At 50.1% G+C, this 23,987-nt stretch overlaps 1 protein-coding gene across 2 annotated transcripts in view; it reads right to left on the minus strand.

Annotated features, from left to right (window-relative positions):
* SHROOM3 (shroom family member 3) overlaps positions 1-23,987 on the minus strand; it is a 69,793-nt gene that overhangs the window by 8,276 nt on the left and 37,530 nt on the right. For both annotated transcript variants that reach the window (XM_071431237.1, XM_071431236.1), the window contains exons 2-5: positions 17,665-17,793; positions 10,106-10,237; positions 4,839-8,046; positions 2,619-2,695 (exon numbers count right to left, since the gene is read on the minus strand). In XM_071431237.1, coding sequence (XP_071287338.1) covers positions 2,619-2,695; positions 4,839-8,046; positions 10,106-10,164 — 3,344 coding nt within the window. In that variant the 5' untranslated portion in view covers positions 10,165-10,237; positions 17,665-17,793. The remainder of the gene's footprint in view (positions 1-2,618; positions 2,696-4,838; positions 8,047-10,105; positions 10,238-17,664; positions 17,794-23,987) is intronic.

The raw sequence follows: 23,987 nt of genomic DNA on the forward strand, positions 1-23,987 counted from the left end.
ACTATTAGGAGAACCTAATGGCTGGCTTCCTTTCCTGCTCTGCTTTCAATTTTGTTTGTTACACATGGGGTGAGTAGCAATTGTTGTAAGATAGACTACTTGACATTATCTACCATCAAACTCCATTCTCAATTGCTTGAAAGTTTAAGAATTTCAGCTCTATGAGCCAAATATTCCCATAATGTTATCTGCTCCTTTTGGAAAGGCGCCATTAAAATGATTCAACTGTCTCCAAGAATGAACAAAGGCCAAAAAATGCACTATTTTGACTATAGAGAAAATTGAAAAAAGCTCTTGCAGCCTTGGAATCCTGTTAGAAGGAAGAGCTCCCTCAGACAGGCAGGTGTGACAAACACCAAAGCCAGCACATTCCAACTGCAAGTAGATGTTAAGGCTGCAAAGCCAGCAGATTGAATTATTCCTTCCTGGTCTTTTAGGGTGTTCACATGTGAGCCTGAGAAACAGCATCTGGCCTTTGGACTGAGGATTCTGCTTGGAATCTAGAGCCAAACCTATTTGCCTGTCTGGCTGTTTAGCTGGAAAACAAACTGAGCAGTAATAATGGCACTGGCAGAGGCAAGACAAGGTGGCCTGGAACCACGAGGCCATATCATAAACAGTAAAACACAACGAAGCTCTACTGCCAGTGCATTTTCTGTTCTTGAGATGCATTGTCAAATAATCCTGCCAATCTGTCATGCTGGAGACTTGGGCCCCAAATTTGTTCTCAGATGTACTGGTACTAATTAAGAATAACTCTGTCAAAGACATGGGTCGTTCTGGCTTTATTCTGGTGTGACTGAGAATAGAATTTGGCAGCCTGTGCCTGGGGGTGGGGAAACTTTCCAGACAGGCTGCTCTTGGTATTGTCTGTGGTTCCTGGACAGTAGCAGTGTGTATTCTGTTCAGATGCTCAGTGTTTGTCAGGAACGCCAGATGGTGATTCTCTAATTCAGAGATCTCTCCCACTGTGGAAGCAACTGTGCATTCTAAAACTGGTGGAGCAGTTCCCAGTGCCCTGTGACACCTGGGGAACAGAGGAACAGCACATGTGGCTGGGCCAAGTGATTGCTGACCAAAGGTTTTCCTCACTTAACCATCTGTGTTTTCCTCTCCATCAGGAGAGGTAGGTAAGGATGGTCCCATCTCCTCTGCAGCACATGGAGCAGCTGTGTCCCAAGAAAACCTAGAAACGTAATTCCTGCTGCCTGCCTTGCCTCCCTGAAGGGTCCATGCATGAAAAACGCCTCTCCTGTCCTTTTGTTTTATCCTTTGGGAAGTCCAATTCCAAGCAAGAAGGGAAAGCAACCTCCCATCTCCCAGGAGAAATGTGCTTGTGGAGCATGTGGGATGCCTATGCTGCACAAACATCATAAAACTGTTAATAACAAATAATCTTTGTGCAGTGAAGCATGAAAATGAGAAACCTGCATTTCGTGCCCCAGTAAACTTGTTTTCAGTCTGGGTGTTCCATCCCATTACTTGGAAAATAGGTTGGGGAAAGGAAAAAAAAAAATAAAAGGAAGGCACAAGCAGTGATTGAGCAGCAGGATGAAATGCCATCTCTAGGAGAGAAGGGGAGGCAGGAGGAATTGAAACAGCTGCATTGTTCTCTTTGGAAAAAACATGGAAAAAGTTATTCAAAATCAAAGTAAACAAGTGTGTTTTAAATAATCCTACAAGGATGTGCCTGAAGGCAGATTGAGTCCCTTTAAAACAACATTTATGTGTTCTTAGGGGCAAAAATGGCCAGTAGTAGGATCAGCCAGAGTAGGAACCTTCCTCTGCTTCCAGCCGTCACTCCCTGACCCAGAGCTGCATGAAGAAACCTTTGGACACAGCAGTGTTAACTCCCACTGTGACCACAGAGAGGGCTGGCATTTACTGCAAGTTTGTGAGGAACAGAGCTCCTTTGTGAACAATGCTTTTAGTCCCTCTTGATGGCTTTTACTGTAATGGGAGTTAGCTGTTTGGGCACTCAGAGCTTAGGGCAAACATCTATTTATTATTTAAATGTAAATACAGCACGACCAACTTCAGTTCTCATTAACTTCAAAACAATCAGGGGCTAAGTGGAGACTTACATAAGCCCTAAGACATTGAGTTTTGTGCTTATGCTCTTCTATTTTTAAAAACATTTCTCTCTCCCTTGTTGCTGAGCACAACATCCTGCCTGGATGAAAGGAAGCAGCCCAAAGGCCAGCTCCCAGTTGAGCATGATTAAGGAAATATCCTGAGTTTAGTCCCTTGCTTTTGGGGAGGCAGCATCCTTGGTGGATAAAACCACCCAGAGTGGGACATAGAGGTACTGTTTCCTTTAGGATCCTTCAGTTAATGCTATCATACACTGCGAGTTTCAACAGCAGACCAAACACACTCTGAAGTTACAAAAGTGGAATTTGCTGCCCAAACATGCTCACAATGACACAAAGAGGACTTGATAGTAAATTAATGTCTGTGGTGAAAGAAAAAGCTTGTAGCAACTCCTCCTCAATCTGCTGGGCACAGCACATCTGGAACAGTGTTTGTGCAGGTCTGAGCTCTAGACAACTGCTGCTGGCAGGGGGATGGCCAGAGCTGGCCGTGCAGGGACACAGAGGACAGGGACACACACCCACCTGGCTCCTGCGCTGAGCACATAGCAGGGATCCCTCACCATGGGGCCGAACTCACTGCTCTCTCTCCTCAGCAGCTCCTGGGGCACCAACACAGCATCAGCAGGAAGCAAAACAAAATACCAAAACATGGATGAGAATGCCTTCCAAAGTCTGAGAGCAAGTCATTCTCCATGGCTATTCACTCCTGCCTAGCTCCAAACAAATTCCTGCAGTGACAGTGCAATGTGATTTGTATGCAACCTGAAAGGAACATTAAGCACTGTACACAAGGCCCTGAAAAACGAACAGTGAGTGAGGCAGAGAGGTCTGCTGCTAAACTGGAAATAGCATTTCCCACAAAAATATCTGAAAAGGCCAAAAGAAATCTAATAAATAATTAAAAAAACCCTCATTCTGTTGGTTTGGCTTTGTACCCCATGTTTATAGCCGTGGGTTTGCATTGGAGATGGATAAAAACAAACCTAATAAAGAAAGCACTTCAACATATACTTCCCTTTCAAACAGACCCTATGGATTGGTGTATATACTGGAATACATACACTGGAAGTCAAGTTAGGATTTAAGACCAGGATTTTCACAAGTGCCTTGCTGCCTATGGGACTAATCCTTGTTCCACAGGTGGTTACAGCTAAATCCCTCTGGGAAACAGCCCTAAGGGCTCTTCCTTCTTCATTGCCTGATTTAAGACCCTGTATTCAGGTCTGCAATGTTCTTCACCCTCTTCCTCAACTAGGCTTCCAACAGGCAGAACCTCTGGTTTGGCTGCTGAGTGTATGAACAATTAAAAATTAACCAGGAGGGGAAAATGAAGATCTCAAGAACTGCCCTGTACCTCCTGCCTGATAAGAGTTAGACAAGGCAAAATGAATTGGGGCTGCTTGTCATCCAACCTGTCACTGCAAAGTACACTTTGGTGATTTTTCTCTCTCTGGATGTCTGGTTTTCCTGCTGCTCTGATCATCAAGCGTGACAAAATGGCACAGATGGGTCTGGTGCCTGGCTGGGGTGGAAAAAATACTGATGGTGGGATGAGACAGGGGTGGTTCTGGAAGTGCATTCCAGTCACTTGATATTCACAAGATGCTTTTTTAATTCACTCTATTTAAAGATGTGGCGTGGGAGCTGAGGGCTGCTGAGGGAGGATGTGTAGAATGAAGCACACAATGAGTTTGGGAGGGCAGCTTCATCCCCCCACCCCAGTTTGGGCCATTTGTGAGATGCTGCCCAGAGCCTCCTCTCTTGTCACTTGACTCAGGACCATTTTGTTGCTCCTGGATAATCTGCTCTGGGCCAAGAGTCAGTGCAGGAGTAGAAAGAGATGAACTGGATCTCAGCTGCCCTCTAAGCATGTGAGCCTCTCCAAACACTCAGCTTATTTGGGGCTAGGAGCCTGTCCACACATTTTGGTTGTTTGCTGCCTCTCTCCGTGATGAATAGAGCCTGGCATGGAAATAGGGATGGGGCAGCAAACTCAGCACTGCTGCAAATCCATGTGGCTCGACCAGTTTGCAGTTTCCTAAATAGGTCTGAACAGATTTCAGCCAGCTGAAGAGCTGGCCTGGGCAGTTGTTCTTTAAGAATTTAGCCTGGCTCTACTGTTTACCATCTTCAGAGTCAGTCGAATTCCCCATTTGTGACATCAGTGTGATGTTCCCAACCACTAAGCAGGGGACATGGAAGGGCCAGGGTCTCTGTTCAGTCTTCTCTGTGATGTTTCCCTCCAGGGCTGGAGGCTAAACATAATGGTTATTTGGCAGTGCCTCTGCCCAGCACTTCTCAGCACTGTCAGGCACAGTGGGAGCCAAGGCAATTCCAAGCAGCCTCTAATCCTCTCTACTTTGCAGAAGGAAAATGGGCTGAGGCAAATCACCATCTCAGTGGGACACTCCACTAGAAAAGTGCTCAGTGCATCTCTGGTGCTGCTGGCAGGTAAAGACAGGACAGCTCAGATAGGATGTCCAGAGCAGCAAGAACCTACCAGCACATGCACTGGAATGCCAGCATCCCTGACACCCCTGACTCCCCAGCAGGGAGAGAGCTGAACCCCACCAGTGATCTTTTAATTAAGGTGCACTAAACTGCCTCAGTACATGCTGAATATGTCTCTAATCAATGGAGTCCTGGCCATGACTGGACATCAGCCTGTTCTCTGACATTCCTCCCCGTTCCCTGGTTCTGAGATCCCCTCTTGTGGGTGCACATGACCCCGTTCCCACATACCTGCTGTTTCTTATCCGCCGTGGGAGACGACCTGGAGCGCACGTGCACAGGGACCGGCTGATTGTCGTACCTATCAAGCAAGTCTTCCACAGACACTGATTTCCCGGATTTCCTGGTGGTGGAGGGGGTTTCAAAGACCTGCTCCTGCTTCCTGTAGCGGGGCTGGCCCTGCATGCCCAGCAGGTCTGTCTGCGTGCCTTTGGTGAGATCCGATCTGGGTCTGTGATCCCGGCACCTCTCTGCTTTGGGCTGGCCGGTGACCAGGCTGTCCTGGCGCCCTGGCACCTTCTCATCTCCGCTCGTGTCCAAGCAGTCAATCAGCCCAGGAGGAAGGGTAGAAGACATCCGTCCCGTCCTGGATATCCGCTCCATGGACTCCCTGCGGCGGTACAGGTTCTGGTCCTGGAGGGAATTCATGCTGGAGGCGGAGGAAAGGCTCTGGCTGTCGGGGCCAGCCAGCTGCAGGTAGGAGCTGTGGGAGCGCTCCCGGAGCAGCCCCATGTCCTGCGAGGACGGCCGGCGCCCCATTTTGCGCTCGATGTAGTCGGCCAGGGCATTCTGCTGGAGCTGCTTGAGCTCTGGCTTGGACAGGCTGGCTGTGGAGGAAGCTTTGCCGTCCCTCTCGAAGATCTTGCGCCGGTCAGCCACCGTGTTCTCTGGGAAGATAAAATGGATGCTTTTCTTCTGGAAGGAGAAAGGGGATGGCTCCCCATCCGAGATGCCCACCTCGTTCATCTTCTCGGGCTCCGAGTAGGAGCGCTTCTTCTGCTCCGCCGTCAGCCGCTTCCGGCCCCCGATGCGCAGCACCTGCTGCGTCCTGGCGTACTCCAGGCTGGAGAAGCCTCCTTCCGTGGGCGTGATGCTGTGCCTCTCCTTGGGGGTGTGAGGGGATGCCGCCGTGCTCCTCATGCCCACGTGGGCCGAGGCAGGCCTCTGGGGCACCCTCTTGGGTGTGTTCCCGAACGGGGGGCTGATCCGCCGGAAGGAGGTGGCCCTCAACACCCTGGACTGAGCATCTTTGATGCTGTTCCTGTAGGCCCTATTAAATGACGTGTCCAGGTGCGACCCATGCGCATCTTGGATGTTATCCTTCCAGAGGATCTCCTTCTCAGGCTCGCCTCCCAGCTGGAATGTGCTCCTACTCCGAGGAAGCTGAGCCGCCCTTATTTGCACCTCGTTTTCAGGACACAGGCCATAGTACTCGCTGGGTCTTGCCTGCTTCACCGAAGCCACCATCTGCAGCTCGACGGGGCGCCAGTCAGCCTCTTCCAGCTTCCCGTTCCTGATGGACGGGCTGGAGCCCCTGCCTGGCTCACTGGGCAGCTTGCTTCTCATGTCCTCCGGGCTGTGCACAGAGCACCTCATGCCAGCAGGCTGGCTCGTCCTGCTCGGCCCATAGTGCTGGCCGAAGCTGGGAACGCCGGCGCTCTGGGGCCGGGGAGCGCTCTGCTCCCGCTGCTCAAACTTGTTGACCTTCTCCAGCACCGAGCAGCGGGGCTTGCCAGCCTCTGGTTTGCTGTAGGGAAAGCTCTGGGTGCTGCTAGAGCTGAGCCGGTTCCTCCCGATATCCGAGGGCTTTGGGAGCTGAGGAGAAGGGGGCTCTTTGCACATTGGCTCAGCAGCATGGAACAGAGCCATGTTCGTGCCCTCCTCCTCCTGCCTCTTGAAGGCCTGGGGGTCCACATCACTCCACTGTCTGTGCCCCTGCTCTCTGTGATCCTTCTCCTCTCTGCTGCTGCTGTTCCGGAAGGACAGTCTGGTGCTGGAATAACCCTCACCTGGTTGTGTCTCCCTTAGGTCAGAGCTGCTTTGCCTCCTGGAGCTCTCTGGGATGTTCTGCAAGGAAGAGAAGCCATACTGCTTGGCCTTGCTGTGACCCCATGGGTGGGCAGCACCAGTGTCTCTCTCGTTTACCTGTAAGTTACCATTTTTCTCCTCCTGGGATCCAGGTGTCCAGTCCTCTTTGGGCTGGTAATGGTTTTTCCTCTCACTTGCATCCCTTGGCTGGGGTTGTGGACCCTGGAAAAGGGGCTTGGAGGTCTGTGTGGTACCGGTGGTCTCTCGGTGGCTGTGTGCTGCCTTGTAAAGGGGTAGCAGCTCCTCCTTTTGCGACACAGCCAGGCCGAGCTCTGGGCCTGCTGTGCTGGGAGGTTTCTGCTGGATGAGTTTGGCTTCATGCTTTCTCTCAGTGGCAGGGGGCTGGTAGAAGATGGTCGACCTGTTCGTAGTGCTTTGGTTTCCATTCTCATCCAAGGCCAGGGTGCTGCTGGCCACGGCCTTGTCGTAGGAGGCCGGGAGGGCTGGGGAGTAGCCACTTTCTTTGGCCAGCGCTGGGTAAAGCGTGCCGGTGCTGCCGGCAGAAGGCCGGGGCACCTGGGCGTAGTGTGGCTCCGGGGAGGGAACGGCGTAGATGCCGGTGGGCAGCAGGGGCTGCCCTGGCTGGGCCGCCTGGGAAAAGCTCTGCTTGGCCTTCATGGTGGGGCTGCTCTCCGGGCTCTTCTCCACCACGGTGTGCAGGTGCCCTTCTCCGAAGGGCGGCTTCAGCAGCGGCCCCTGCGACAGGGAGTTGATGAGCGGTGCCCAGGCCCCTTTGGGCTGGCCCCGGCCGGGCTTGCTGGGCTCAAGGCCGGTGCCCGAGCCGGGCCTCTCGTGGTGCCTGATGGCCGCGTAGCTGTCGCTGCGAGTGGGAGGGAGGGGTGGCTGGCTCTTGCTGTCCGAGGGGCCCTGCGCCGGCTGCGCCCAGGAGGAGGCGGCGTTGTGCCGGCTGAAGGCGTGGAGCCTGCCGTGGCCGCGGCTGTCGCCGCCGGGGAGCAGGGCCGAGGGCTTCAGCTCGTACTCCTGGGAGATGCGCTGCTGGGCGTCGTAGACCGTCCGGACGTAGCGGATGTCCGCCTGCCGCATGCTCTCCGGCAGCCCCCCGCGGCACTGCGCGCTGTCCGGGGAGCACGAGTGCTCCTTGCCCGGCGGGGCCACGGGGTACTCGGGGATGCTGGAGTTGGTGGAGAAGGAGCTGTAGGCTGAGTCTCTCTTGCTGTGCAGGTGGGAGAGCTGGTCGATGCTGTTGGTGGATTTGGCCGGGGACAGGTGGCAAGGGTGGTAGGCAGGGGAGGAGTGGTCCAGGCTCTCCATGCTGCCCCGGGAGCTGTACTGATCGGGGCTCCTCCTCAGGTAGCCATGCTCGTACGCCGAAAGATCGCTGGTGGAGGAGCTGGGGGACAGCGAGGGAAGAGTGAAAGCCAGCAGAGGAGAGGCACAACGACTTATAAGTGAGCTCAGAAGCAAGATGTTTAGTTTTGAGATGAAAACCCATATTTGGGCCTTGCTCCATCCCCTGTCTGGAGTCATCCCAGTTCACAAAGAGGAACTGTTTGACATTGCAACACATGGCTCTTATTTACCACAGAAGGGTGGGAGGGAAATACAGACAGAGAGATGGTGCATCTCTGGAGCCAGGGAGGATCAACCCCACCCAGCAAACCCATCCAAAGCCCTTGGAAAGCTGAATGAGCACCGACGCCGCTGAGGAGGAGGAGAGGAGCACGAGGGGCATTCTGGGGGGGTTCTAATCTCTTTCTTTTTTTCCCATTTCATTTCTTTTTATGGAGATGAAGGCTATGCCCTGGCAGGCTTCCTGGAAATTCAGCTGTCCCAAGGATACTTTGTTTGCTGCAAGAAAACTAAGCTGACAAGAAGAGAAGAGATGTATGTGCCTGTGCCGGGAGGAAAGTGGGGTGCAACCATAGAAACAGTCTGAGAATTCCCAGGAAGTCTGCACTGCCACCTCTTCTTGTAGCTTAGCAGGTGCAGGTATACCTTGGCACTTCCTCTGAGGTGTCCAAAGAGGACTCATGGCCATCAGAAAAGTGATCAAAAAAGAAGGATATTCAGAGATCTTTCTATCCATGGGAAGGGAGCTCTTTATGCCAGTCACAAGGGGATGTCACAAACTTCTGGCTAATCTCCCCTTCCAGATTTAAGCAAATACCCTGAGGACTGGAGAGGGTAGCCTGAGGATTTCACTTTTCTTCCCTCTCTTCCCAGCTTCCCTTCCTCAGGTATCACTTTCTCTAGTTCCCTGTGCAACGACATGTGCTGTCCTGGCAGAGCCACAGGGAAGCAGCAGGGAGGGACAGGCTGTGGCAGGGCAAGGCACACAGCTGGAAGCTGGCTCCAGATCACATCCCAAACAAGTGACAGACCCAGGGGAGAAGGGTGCTATGGATGAGGAAAGGCAGAAGGTAGCCTGCTCACAGCAGCTCTGCAGGGAGATGCAGAGGAACACGGGCAGGAAGAGATACGGCAAATCTCAGGACAGAACTGGTTTGCTCATTTAAATGCACCACTCTGTTTTGGATTCAAATAACCATCTCCCTGGCAATACCCAGCACAGCCCCAGCCAGCTGGCCACTAGATGTTCCCCATGCTCCTTCTCAAGCACCCGGGAGACAGAGCCATGCTGCCAAAGGCTCTGCCAGGAACTGCCTGGGAAGCAAAGCCCCTTGGTGGGAAAGGAGTATGCTCCAGCATGAGCTGTGCTGAGGCCACAGACCAACACACTTCATTTTCTGCAACCATCTCCTCGCATTCTTTAATGCTCTTTTTTCTCTTTCCTCTCCTCTGCCAAGGATCAGTCTACCCAGTAGAAGAAAGTGATGTTTCAATCCCAGAGTCTATAATGGAGGGTTTCAAACCCTTCTGCCTCTCTGGGTAAAATCTTTCAAGGGCAGAATTTAAACTTGTTCTTCCACAAGCTGCCCTGCACGTTCAGCTGTGATAGAGCTGACTCCTGCAGAAAGCCACTGCCAAACCAGGAAATCCGTCCCTGAACTCCTCACCCTGGGAGCACTCTTGCTGATGCACTGTTGGCTGCTCTGTTACACTGACAGCTTCTGCCACTTACACCCTTTTCTTCCTTTTTGTTCAATAGGCCAATTTAGACTTTGGATTTCTTTTCCTGTGCTGGGAAAACAACCATGCTGTGTTTCTATATGGGAGATCATCCACAGAGAGCTCTACCACCATCCTGGCAGTGGGCTCCCATCTTTGTAGGAAGGGGGACTTCCTAGCTGCTAATCACCCCACAGAGCACTTACAGGAGGAAAACAAAGCCACTTTATCTGGGAAACCAAACAGGAACTGAAGCCTTCCCAACTCTGATCTGAACCCTGGCTGTGTATAAACCTGTCCAGCTCTATGGAGGTGACTGGTACCATTTTCCCACTACACTTTTGCCCCCTCCCTTCCCTCCCCAGCTGTGCAGTACTTACCTGGAGTGGTAGGACTGATGCCAAGGGGTGCCAAGCGTACCCTGAGATATTTGCATCATGCTGGGATCGGGCTGGTTCTCCGCGAGTTTGCTAGAATGCCAGGAGTGAGGTCGGCCTGGAGTTTCACTCCGCCTAGGTGAGAGCAGAAGGGGTTTGCACATCAGCAACAGGCCAGCTCTCCCCAGGAAGATGGATGTGAACTTAACACCACCATTTAAAACTGCTTGTGCTCATTTGTGCTTCCCTGCTGTGTTTCTGTCCATTCCAAGCAAGTCCCACAGTAACCACGTGTGAATGTCCCTACATTCCCACAACAGCTCCCTCTGGGATTTGCACAAATCACTGAATGCCATGAGGGGGTGGAAGCCTGCAAAGGGGCTTTTGATCTCTCCTCGGGGCTGCTAAAATTGCAGGATGAGACGTGACAACCAAGTGCCAGCAATGTGTGTCCCTCACATCCACCCTGAGCAGACAGCTGTCCCCGGGGTGTGTCCCCAGGCGTGGCACTGGCACAGCTGCCCTTTGGTGCCTTCAGTCATCAGCACCAAGGCCGGTGCCTGTTAGCCCTGAGGGAAAAAAACCCCACTGACACCTTATTTAAAGCACAGAGTGGTGCAATGGAAAGTCAAAGCAGGGGATTAGGGATTGAGTCCCCTGAAGAGGCCACACAGACTCTCCTTTGCCCCAGCCTTTGGGCTTGTTCTTAATCCTCCTGCTGCTTTCCATGAGGGATGTCTCCCCTGCTCTAGCACTCCTTTCCACAGTTTCCCACTCTCTCCCTGGGAAAGTGAGGAGCAGCCCTGGACCTGTGTCCTACTGACATGTGACCACTTGCAGGACAATTCTGACTAAATAAATGCAAGAGGAGGATATGACACATCGTTAGTCTTTGTCTCACTGAAAAATCCACAGCACAGCATGTCCTGAACGCATCAGTACACAGATTAAAATGCCCTTGGCACACAGACACTGAGAGCACAGCCTAAGATTGGTAACAGGAACAGTACAGGAAAGTGCAAAAAGTTAAAAATGCTTTTTAGGGTCAGGTCCTTTCCTAGTATCAGTTAACATCAGCACCTGCTGATGTTGGACAGCATGGAAAAGCACAGGCAGAGAGTGAGAGGCAGAGCCATTTCTCCAGCATTTCTTCCATACAGATTTTATAAGTGCTGGGTTTTTCCTCATTGTCTGCTAAAAGAAGGAAGAAAAAGGGACATGCTTTTCTCTTTAATGTCTGTTGTTGCAGGATTGTCTTAAGGGAAACTGGACTGGAGGTCTGCAAAGGACAAGCTGAACCCAAAACCACTTTACCTTTACGTGTGTAGGTGTGTTTAAGACAGAGCTCTTCTGCTAAGCTCCTTGCCCAGAAAACAAAGAACCTGGACACTGCCAGATGGGAAGTTGACAAAACTGTTTATTAAGAATAACTCACATTCTTACCTTTTCCTCTGCAGACATTTAAAGACTGTAAATACTTTAGTGGAGTACAAGCCATCAGCACCAGTTTTTTGCTTGGGAAAAGGAATGATCCTGTGCAAGGCATGTTATCCCTTGGTTTGGTCAGTAGAAACAGTGAGGGAGCTGTGTAGCCAATCATCTGAGCCACAGGTATTTTAACTCTTTTGTCTGATATCCTTGTAATAATACCACATGTGCACAGCTGTGAATTTTAATCACAAGACACATGGTACCAGCTTAGCAGCTCTGTGTGGGATAACCTTGCACTGTTTCCACACCTACCCTGTCTTGGAAATGTGACAGATCCTGACTGATTCCAGAGAAACTGGCAGAGTGATACAACCTGCAAATGCAGCAGCTAATGCTGGACTTGAATGAAGACAAAAAAGAATTAGATCTTTAACTGGTATTACTTTGGGGCAGCTAAGTTGCCTGCAACAAAACCAGGAGCAACAGGTGACACTTTGGCACAGGAGGCTGTAGGATCTAAAACTGCAGAATTATAATAATAATAATAATAACAACAATAACAAACCAACCTCATCACCTTATCTTTTACATATTCTGTACTGTACTTGTGAATGTGTCTGGACAGCCTTACTACTGAAAAATTATCCTCTTCAAATAACAGACTAAGTGATCCCTGTGTTGTAAATGCCAAGGCTGGAAAAGGAGACTCCTGGTTCCTCATGGATACTTGCAGTGATCGGATAACCTGGGCATCCAAGTCAGGTTGGCATAATGACAAGTGCCTGGGAGCAAGATACCTGGAGAAGTCAGTGGGATGTGATGCAAGGCTGGCATCTGAATGGAGCTGTAACCCAGGCTACAGACCAGGTACTGCCAGCTCACACTGAAGACTGGAAAGTCAAAGGGAAAGGGATAGTTTTTCATCTCATCCAGCTGCTGCCATCTGGGAGCTCCCCGTTGCTATGCTGGCCCCAGTGTTTGCAGATGGAAACACACCCAGGCCAGCAGAGGCTCCTCAGTGGCAGTCTGGCACACTGGGAGCAGTCTGGGCTGCAGGGACCACATCCACATCTCTGAGGCCCTTCCCAGGAACAGCTCTGCAGCTCACTCTTATTAGCAGGAGCTGAGTGTGCTCTTCTCTGTAATCTCTGGAGATTATCTTTATATTGCATGCAAAACAGGAATGGAACTTTACAGAGACACTTTGGCACTAACTCTACAGATGAATCAGCATCTGAGGCTTTCTTCAGAGTCTAACTGAAAGGTTATCTTCTCCTCAAGGTCACAAACTAAGAACAACCAGGAGAGAGTAGTCAGTCTGACTGCTGTTCTTCACGTACTGTTCCTTGCCACTTCTGGAGTACACATACAACCTGAGTGCTCTGCAGGTTCAAAAGTACCTCAAGCCCAGCATCCTTCAGGTGGTGCAGTTCATCTTCAACCAGAGCTAACAACCCAGCTTCTTCAAATTGCCATTTGCATTTTTTCCACATCCTTAGAAAGCTAATAAGTGAAAGCCAGAGAGGGATGTTGTGGCTGATTAACCAGCCACTCAGGGTCATCAGTGCCCCAATAAACTGATCTTTTTCTACTCCCACACAGCTCCTGGAGAGTTGTTTTCACCATTCTCACATCCATCAGAAACATCATCCAGGTGGCTAAAAAGAGAGAACTGTGAACAATGCTTCTTGTACCACTGACCTTGTGGTCATTTTTCTCTGTCCCCACAAGCTCCAAACCCTTCCTCAGCAGACACAAGGAATGCTGAAATAAAGACTGCAAAACTTTTCAAGGAAAGCAGAATCTACCTGCAGATCCAGGCAGGAACAGAGGTCACCAGGACACACCTCCATGACCTGAGGGCATGGCTCTGACTAGCAGCTGGTGTTCCTGTGTCCAGAGAAGATGGGATGGGGCAGAGAAGAGAGAAGGTCACTCTGCCATCACTTACAACCACAATCCCCATGGATGTGCTTCCCCCAGCAGCCCTGCAGCCAGGTGGCTGTGTGGGAGGTTGCTGGAGCTGGAAGGGATGGGCATGGCTGGAAGGGAACAGCCATGGCCTAGCCTATCACGTGGGGAGATGGGAAGGGATGGGGGCCCTGCAGCACAGACCCTTCTCCTGCAGGGGAAATGAAAGATTTGGATGCAAGTGCAGAGCTGGTGCCTCCTGGATCTGATCCCAGGCACTGAGTCACAAGTGAGAAAGCCAAGAGGGCAGCTGCCCATCCTTACCACGTCATCCTCACAGCAGTTGAGATTTCAAGCTGGTGATAATTCTAACCTAACAAAACCCACGTGGCAGGGGCACTACATCCTGAGCCATATCCTGTACATGCAGCAGCAGGATCTTTGTACATGGAGAGATCCTGATCCCAGCAATTCACCTGTACCCTCCTTCCAGGATGAGTGTGCACCTGCACCAACAGAAAGCAGAACAACCATCTGATTTCCCACTGGGACAGACCTGTCTCCAAGACAGACACTGCTAAAGGAGCGGGAGCATGACAAAGAGATGTTTTCCAGACATCCAAACGTGGCTGCAGCCTCTCTGTCCATCTATTAGGCAGGAGATGAAGGAAAAAGTAAAGCACTCAGAAGCCTATTAGGATTTCCACAGAGCGAGGCCACAATCTACTCAAAGCAACGTCGCTCTTAATTAAGGTTCAGTCATGGTTCTAAAAATAAGCAGAACAGACGAGGCCAATTAGAAAGGAGTTGGACCAGAATGGCGTCAGCTTGGTTCGTCTTTCACTAAATCTCTCTTTTTAGGCTCACTGAGCCCTTCTGGTAAATTCTGGGGCAGAAAGGATGTGGAGTGAGCTCTGTCCCTTCACAATTTTGACTAAAATAAGGAAGACTCATTAGAAAGACCTGAAGCCTATGAAATGTTATTTCACACCATGGATCTTGGCCAATAGTGTCTCCTCATCTATAGGGGAAAGGGAGAATCACGCCCACACTGCCCACCCCTTAATGCTCGGATGAAAACTTTCCCTAAGTAAAAAACACATGAAAAACCCTTCACTTGAGAGCAGCTGGGTGAAATGTGTCAATATTCTCAATACTCTCATACCAGGACACAACCTGCTTTTCCACAAAATGTTCATTTTGCAGCTCCTGTGCCTGTGTGGTGTTTCCAGCTGACACGTCCGACACCATTTGTTTTTCCCCTTTGACAAACATCACTGAGGATGTCTGGGCTGCATCAGACCATGCCCTGGGTGCCATCTGGGAACTGGGAGACAGGTACCAATCTCCCTGAAATCTCTGAAGAAGGGAATCAGAAGTTTCTGCTCAGAATTTCTACCATTACCATCACAAACTCTTTGGGAAAAAAATCCCCACCATACCACTGGGGAGAAAATCCCTGTGTGGAAGCAGAGATGACAACCATGTGGATCTAGAGACAGATTTTTTCCTGATGGCTTTTCCTGACTGAAGTGCCCTCTGGCACAGGCTGCAGATGGAAGTGCTGGGATCACTCAGAGGTGATGGCAGCTGCGAGCAACGGGCGCTCCTTCCTTGAACTTAGGAACAGTCAAACATTGTAATTAATGATTATTGGTCCTGCAAGTCACACCTCTGTATTATCACATATCTCTGGGAACCCCCACGCTGTCTTATCCAAGAAAGAGGCATTTATCTAGTGTCCAGCAAAGGAAACAAAGAGTGAGGGGCTGGCAGCCAGGCTGTGCGCTGCAGCTCCATCTTCCCTTCGCCCCGGTGCGGGGTTGACAGGCAATATTTAGATTGAGGACTTTTCCCTACACAAAGAAAGGGTCCCACTGGCATTCCCTGATACTAACCAGACACAGGCTTCAACGGGAACAGAGGTGATGTACACAAACCTCACTCTTCTTGATTACTGAGTTCAAGGACTCTGTCGTACCGGGATCTTCTGACAGCTTTCTATTTTGAAGGCAGCATTATCAAGCAACAGACTGAGTTTGATTTAAATTTCAAAACGAGGAGTATTTCAGATCTCTATTTTGAGAAGTGCTTGCCACCAAGATAGTCCATCTCTCACAGGACTGCAGCTTGGACATGGAGAAGCCAGAGAGCCTTCAGCCTGGTACCTAGACCATGCATACAATGAGGAGCAGGGGAGCACTGGGTTAAAGACTCTCTGCAACTTTCTTCTTTCTGTAATTTTACTCTGTTTCCTTTACTGGAAAAAGAGGAAGAAAGAACAGACATGGAAAAGAAGCAGCTAACTGACTTACAGTCTTTGAGGAGGATCCTATTATTCCCTGTCTTCTGCAGGGATTCACATTATCTCTCCCAGAGCAAGGGTGGAAAATCCTAATAGCCAGAGCCTGCAGTGGCTTCCCTGCCCAGAGCTCTTCAGAGCTGCACTGATTTATCCAGACTGATAAACCGGCCCCACAGGCTCAATTCAATTAATTTTTTCTCATTCTTCTCCAGTCAGTAAATTAGTTAAAAAGACAGAAACCCAAGCATAGCTTAGATTCTTTCACCACCCCATATCCAACACACAGCAACTTGCAACAGGAGAGACTTGGAAACAATGGAAGGAATGTGTTTTCAGTGCTTAGGAGGAGCTGGGTGGCTGGCAGCAGGAACCCTGCCCCGTGAGCCTGATTATCCAAACGGAACGTGGACAATGAGGCTGGGCAGGTAACCAAGGGGATCTGCAGGGCAAGGCTCCAGGCAGCAGCTGGGCTCTCCCCTGAGCCAGAGGGCTACAAATCACAGGCAATGCTCATGGGCTCCACATCCAAGTGTGGGCTCCACATCCAAATGCTCGTGGAGGAGCCATAAATGGGACAGAAGCAGCAGGGCCTTCAGGAGGTTGTGTGGAGGTACTTGCACACAGGGGGTAACAGGGTGAGTCAAATGTGCCAGGGAATTGCACCCATTGCCTGGGCCAAAGCAAAGGCTGCTGAGTTTCAAACACCCTCCCACAGGCACATTCTTATACATTAGAGCAGCTTCCTGTCTGTAACTAAAGCTCCAGCCTGGGTCAAACTGAGATGTGCAGCCACAGCTTCCAATGCTCCTGGAAAAGTAAAGTTAAACACTGGGCTCTGCACCCAAAGGCAAATTTATCAAAGTGAAATGCTAAACTTTGGAGCTTCTGTGAAGATCTGGTACTAAACTGTTGGGCAAGAAGGATTTACAGAGGGCATATGGTGAATGACTCATTTTTATAGGGAGGTGGTGGATGTAGGGGAGCTCCTTTCCCAAATTCCCTGTGGGTGACATAACCTGGGGAAATGCAGAGTCCCACTCCTCAAAGATTAACCTCTCCTCAACAAAATCAGCTTGAGGAGATATTTCAGCCTCTAAAATCTGCTCCATCCAAGGCTGGGCAGGGTCAGCATCCATGACTGCCTACAGCGGCCAGAAGCTGAAGCACCTCCACTAAGGTCAGGGAAGTTGCTCCAGAGATGCATCCTTGCTGATAAAATCAGAATGTGGAATTCCCTTCTCAGCTGCTCACTCACAGGCACTGGGCCACATTTCCACCAGCTCCAGGAAGTCAGTGTAGCTTCTTGACTTCAAATAAGCCAAGGTCTGACCTAAATGCAATGTTGCAAATAAAAGCCACTGCTTCCACTTCACAGTACAAATCTCACAAGACCGAGACACAAAAATCTATGAGGTCACCCAGATTACAGCTGACTGATGTAAGAGGCTCTTCTGATGCCAGCAAAAGCTCTGCCTGAGTAAATGCTGTAGGACTTGGTTCTAAACTGCATGGCCAAAGGAGGGGAGTCAGGCTCCGCCACAGTACCAGCCAATCCAGAGCAGTTCAGCAAAGTGATTTCTGAATACATTTAATCGTTCTAAGATGCAGACGGGTGCTCAAAAGTCATGAATGCCAAACTCCCACTAAACCACCCAGACTCTTGAAGAAGCCAGGTGATTTTGGAATGCCAGGCACCTGAAGTTGGGAAGTCAGAGAAGACTAACACCACTTGTGTGGAGATATTTGGGTTCAGCATTTCTGATGACCTTTACCAGCATTGACAAAAGCTTCTAAGGAGAAATTTCAGCACTCCTTCCCGGTGAGTGCCCCTCAGGCACACAGGCAGCCAAAGCAGTAACTGTTTTCCACCCTGTCTTTGCAGAGGCTTCAGGGACACACACAAACACATTCTCACCTGGTCTTCAGCCGTAACTTGACTCCTGCTGCCCACGTGGCTTTGCCGGGCTGGAAGTCAGTGGTCACACAGTCCGGGCTGAGCGGGCTGGGAGACAGCTCTGAGCATCCCTGTGCTGCATGGATGTCCCTGCCAAAGGAAAGCAAGGACAGGTAAACACCAGCACGCAAAACCTCAGCCCTTAGCCAACAGGACTTTAGGAAAGAGGGCAATGCACAGACCCAGAGGGCAAGGCAGGGGCATCAGGTCATGTGTGTCCTTGTTTTTCTCTACTCTGGGCAATGCTTGGCTCTGTGAGTGTCCCTCAAGAGTGTTTTGGAGGAGCTGACCAATCCCACGACACACAGGAGTGAGATTAGCTCAGTACACAGGGCACAGAACTCATTATCCTGCAGCTGCATTTGGGGACACTAAATCCCCAGGTGTGGAGTTCACAGGTTCTACTGTGGGATACGCTTTTTCCACACGTAACCACCTTATGAGAGCTCAGGGATTGCTCTGAACACACAAGAGAAAAGCCAAGAGAAAGTTCCACACAGTGAGAGGGAGAAAGACAAACCTGTCCTACACCTCTGCTGATATTTCCACCCAAGTCAGCAAACACATATTTACCCCGGTCCAAGTCACAAAAACACAATGTAACCATTGCTTCAGCTCCTTCCTTTCCCCTGGAAGGCTCCACTATTCCTACTTGCTCCAATTTTGAGCCCTGAAGTGCAGAAGTGATTTGAGATTTCCGCTCAATGAGCCCTCACGCCGAATAAAAGCGGGGCTGAAAGGCTCCCTGCGCCTCTCCCTGCCCGCGGCAGGCCTGGCCCGGCATAAGCTGCAATTGCCTCTCGTTGTGTGCTGAGCCCACATGCCGGCATCTGCGGCTTTGGATAGCTGAGATGGCTTGGATGCCATTCCGGTGAGAGCCCGGCCGTCTTTGTGTCCGGCCGGGTCCTCCCCCGCGCTCCCTGCCCGCGCCCCCACGTGCCAGGCAGGAATGTTAAGCCTCCCATTACGGATGAGATACAGCGGGGAAGCGCAGCAGCACTTTCACCTACATTAGGGAAAGCGACTCGTCAGGAACGGCCTTTTGTAGCTCACCTTGCTCATCTTCATCCAATTTTTACAGCAAATCCTGCCTTGGCTGCCTTTTCTTTCCATGTGCAAAATCCTGTCCTGCTTTGTCTCTGCCACTCCTCTCCTCTGAGATGATGTCAAGTCTCTGATCAAACTTGAAAGTTTCCCTTCCCTGCTCCCATTCCAGCCTCACTGTACACCAGGAGCACAATCTCTTTTCCTGCAGCCCTGGAAGTGCCAATATCCTTAAATGCTCTATTTCTCTTAGCTCACCAAGCTTACCATGAAAAATTACCAATTTCTAGAGGAGATTTCACTGCAAGACAAGGAAAGGACAGAAGGCCTGCGACAGATGAGGATTTAAAAGATTGCATATAAATTATTTATCCATACAAACAGGTCTACAGTTTCATGAGCAAAATATATTCACAGCTTCAGCATTTGGAGGACAGAGCCCTGTCCTTCCCTGCTTGTCTCCTGGAGAGCAGAGTTTGGCTGTGCCAGGCCACACCACAGCAGTGGGCAAAGCTGCTCACACCTTCCATGCAGTCAGCTGTCTCTGAGGGAGCCAGGGACAATGTGTAGGGCTGGGAAACTGCCCCTGGGCCAAGAGAAGAGTCATCAAGAGCCTGAAGAACTGATGGAAAGGAGTAGTAAGTGCCTACAGCTCCCCGGGCACCACAGCCTAGTGATCTTTCAGCACTTGGACTCTTTTTTTGTTTTTTTCTTTTAAGAGAAAGCAGCTTTTGAAGGATGCTAAGAAAGCAAGAGACACCACAGACCCTATATTCTGCTGTGTGTGAGCAGAGCTTTCTGAAGAAGTGCCTTCCAAGTGCTCCCACAGGGACCTGCCCAGCCTGACCCTCCAGGGGCAGCCCTGAGCAGAGGGAGGGAAGAGAGGCAGCTTGGGTGTTCCCCCTCACAGGAGCAACCCCTGCTTCCAGCATGCATAACTTTGGGCTTTACCTCACAGAGACAGAGACACCTTAATTAGTGTCTCCATGGGCTCCAGAGGTGCTGGTGCAGGAACAAGGAAATCAACAGAGTTTTTCCCCAGCCTCTTAGAAAACTGTAATTGCAGAGCTCTGTGGTGCATGGCAGGCTCAGTAAGACACTGCAAACTAATCATCCACTCTAGAAATAGCAATCAGGCCCAGTGGGGAACACAAGAGATGAGGATCCTTCCACCTGGGAAGCACATCCACCTCAGGGCCAGAGTACAGCCAGAGGGATGGTCCCCATGCAGGGGGGTCCCTGTGACAGCAGGGCAGGGAGAAGAGCTGAGGCCAGCCAGGGCTGCAGAGCCAGACACCTCCCCATACAGGACCCCAAGCCCACACCTGTCCTGCCCTTGCAGCCTTCTGCCTCACCTGGCTGCTTAGCCCAGAGCATTTGCTATGGCATTCCTAAGTAAGGCAGCTCAGTCTAACAACCAGGAGGGTGCTAATCTCTGTAAAGACACTTCTTCCACCATTACATGGAGACAGCCACTCTTGTGCAAAGCTGTTGGGGGCCTACCTTTCCTCTTGGCTGTCCTCACACCTTCTTCTTAAAGTGGCCCTTCTCTGAAAGCTCCAGCTGCCCTGGGACAGCTCTCCAGCTCCCTGTGGCAGCACCCAGCCCAATGGGATGCTCTTAAAGCCTGAGGCTGCATTTTATTTTGGGATGTTCAAAGGGCCTCACAATTCCACAGCTAAAAAGTATCCCTGGCAAGGAGGGGCCAGCAGTTGTTCCTTTTGTTATCATGCTGTTTCTAAAGCTCTCAAGTGGGAGACCGGAAACCCAGCAAACACAGTCTATTTAAAACTCCTTTACCTCCCACCTGAGGCTGGCAGCTGCCTCTGAAATCTTTCATTTTCTGCAAAGTTCGTGTTTAATTATGAATTGTTATTTATACTTGCTGCTTCCATGGTGCCTTTGGTATTTAATACCACACATGTCCATGAGAACACTCTGCTCAGCTTTTTCCTCATTTAAAAATATGGCCTGCTTGGATTTTTTCCTTGCTCCTTGCTTGACAGTGAAAGAATACAGTGCTAGAGATTAAGGGCTTTTTTCAAGGAAAACCTCCTTCAGAAGTTTCAGTGCCCCCTCCAGAAGAGAGGCAGCACCTCCTGACCTCACATCCATCTCTCCCCACACAGCCAGCACAGCCTTTCCACAGCAGGCATCTGTGAAACTCTCCCTCCTTTTCACCACCTTCCTTAGAGCTCTTCAAGAACACATGGGTGGCCTTATTTTATATTAATCAACTCCCCATAAGACTGGTTTGCCAGTTGCTGTCATTGGATGTCTCCTGAGCTGCCACAGTCCTTGCAGAACTCGGTTGCTGTTTTGGGGAGATGCTTTGCCTCTGAGCCGGGCTGACTCTGAGCTCCTCTGGCCCCTTATCTGCTTCCCATGCTGACCTCCTGTTACCTGCATGCTTGGGACGTTTCACAGCACTTATCTTAACCTTTGGGGCTCCTGGCTCTTCCTCCTCACTTTCTTCAGTCTTCCTTATCCTTATTTACAACCTTCACATTCCAGCACAGATCAGTTTTCTAAAGTCAGCCTGGACAGAAAGTGTGGGTGGGTGCCCCTGCCCAGCAGCTCTCCTGGCAATTATCTGAGTCTGCAGAGATCATATTCTTAATTAATTAAACCCCATGTTTCATAACAATAGCTCCCTGAGTAATGGCAGCAGCATAAATCACTGCTCTCACTGAGGAAATGATGCAGTGCAAGCTCAACTGCCTGGCTGTAATTCCCAGAGAGGAGACAGACTTTGCACAGGGAGGTGGCACAAACCCAACTTTGGAAGTTTTGTCTGCTCATAGCATTTATTTTCCAGGACAACAGTGTTACAGTTCTTCTGGCTGCACTACCACCCTGTACTCTTGGCTTAGCTGCCTGTAGTTCCAGGGATGAGTCCTAGGATATGCCTGAGGTGAGCCATAAGCAGCACTTGGAACTATGTGAAGAAATTATCAAATTTTTTTAAATTTTTCAGAATAGGTATATTTTATTGGTCCCTCCTCTTGGAGCCATGATTGCTGAGTTTAAGCCAACACCTGATTTGCTGCCACAGTAATAGATGACCTGAGTCCCAGAGGATCCAATCCCCAAATGTTAACAGGTTTAGTAATTTTTAGTATTTTGTTACCTCTAAATGCAGTGTTGTTCTGGAAGAGAGGATGGAGATTAAATTCTCATTTTTAAATCATTTGGGATGAACAGGAATATTTGTAACCAGTGACAGAATTAAAAGCCATCCTAGAAACATAGGTGGTTGCACAATGATGCTTCTGAAACTGAGATTAAAGCAATGAACTCTTCTTCCAACTTCTACAGCTATTTGTAGGCATTTCCTGATATTATTCCCTTTGTCTTAAATCAGAACCTAAGAGGAAACCCCCCTCCACTACAGAAACAGCCAACAGCACATCACAGACACAAAAATACAGAGAAGCACCAACAAAGCTGAACTGGGCTCCGACAGGCAGCATGGACCCAGAGGGGTTAACGCTGCTGGTTTATCCTCACAGCACCCCAGGTTACACAATGTCACAGGGTAGCCTGAGATGCCCAGATCAGCCCAGTGACATAAGGAGAGCTGGGCAGCCTCACCTCTGGCTATCCTCATCCCGCAGGCAAGCTCTCAACAGCTGCCCAGCCAGAATTACAGCTCCTGGGAATGCAAACAGCACCTCCATGGCAGTGCCCATCTATCTCCTGGCAAAGGACAAGCCCTCCTGTCAGGAGGGGGATGTAGAGCCGGGAGACAGCACACCTATCCCAGGCACCCACCTTGGCTGTCGCTGTCCTGCTTGGCAGATCCTCCCGCTCTGACTGGAGTGCTGACGTATTTCTTATTTTGTTACCTCCTGTGGCTGGCCCAGAAATAGCCTATAATCCACATCTCTGTCACGCTCCCAGAATCTCCTTGAGCTGCACTGCAAGTGTCCCTGTGTCACAGCACAAAGGCCCAGGTGCTCTCCTGCTAGCAGCAAGGCCTGCGCAGGTTTGTTACTCTGCTCACAGGACCCCCAAGCCACACCAAGACCAGGAGAAAATGTGTGGACAAAACTTACCATGAAAAAAAATTTATAAATCGCACCAAAACCTCTCACACTAATAACCTGTAAAACCTTTGCCAGAAAAAGTCTCAGTCCTTGGGTAAAAGCTCTAGCTTGTGACTAACAATATTCACCTGAGATGGGGAACAGCCAGGTTTAACTCCACAGTCTTAATTAGGCACATGAGGAATTCAAGACTGGTTCATGAATCCAAAACGCAACAGACTCCACCTGTGTAACTCCTGGAAGCATATTTTCACCATAAGCAGAGCAAGACTGCTCTCAAATCTCAGTAAGGCTCACTGAGCACATGAACCTTGGGACTGAATTAGGCATTCTTCCCCGAGATCTGCAGCAAGTCCAAGTTCTCAGGTAGAAACAATAATATCCATGTCTAGGATACAGATGTGTCAGTAAAACCCAGAGAAAAAAACCCACACAACCCAAACCCATTCACAGTGCTGCTGGCTGCTGCTTCTAAGAAACAGGACTACTTAATGCACATTTTCTTTACACATCACAAGCACATCTATCCTGATATCTGGTAAGACAGGATTACTAGAGCTGATCTTTGTGCCACAAGCCAACCCAAAAGGGAAAATAATTTTCCCAGGAACAGTGCAGAGGGGCTTGTGCTTTTCTACCTGCACAAGCCATTGTTTGAAGGCAAATTAAAGAAATCACAGGATGGTGAATTTTAGATGGATACATCCCCCCATTCAGGCACCCATCACTCTCAGTCTTATGGCTCCTACTGGAGATTCCGAGTATGCAGAATTTCAGGGCAAAGCAAGAGAGGCTGAGAAGTCACCTGGAATTAATTCAGACTCACAGCTTTCCTTCTCAGAGGGCTTTTCACTCAGGCAACTCCAACTTAAACAACCTCAATGAGCGCTGACCTTCAGGGCCACAGAGAAAAAATTCTGGAGAAAGGAGACCACTTTTCCCCTGTGCAAGCTGTCTAGTCCTACTTGTCCAGCATTTTTCTGGCTTCCCCTTTTCTCTGGGAGTGGATGGATTTTAGTTGACTTGACCTCAATCCCACAATCTGGCCAAGCTGTGTTTGCACAGCCCCACACAAACCAGCTGCTCCGGCATCGTACCTGTTTGCAAGCACAGAGCTGAAAGGAGCCCTGGCATTCATTTGGGCTCCTCACTTCACTGGCCAAGGGATCTTTGAGAAAATGAACTCCTCCT

Source organism: Agelaius tricolor, unplaced genomic scaffold (genome assembly GCF_023055355.1).
Source record: "Agelaius tricolor isolate 1412-34295 unplaced genomic scaffold, bAgeTri1.0.p SCAF_8, whole genome shotgun sequence".
NCBI lineage: Eukaryota > Metazoa > Chordata > Aves > Passeriformes > Icteridae > Agelaius > Agelaius tricolor.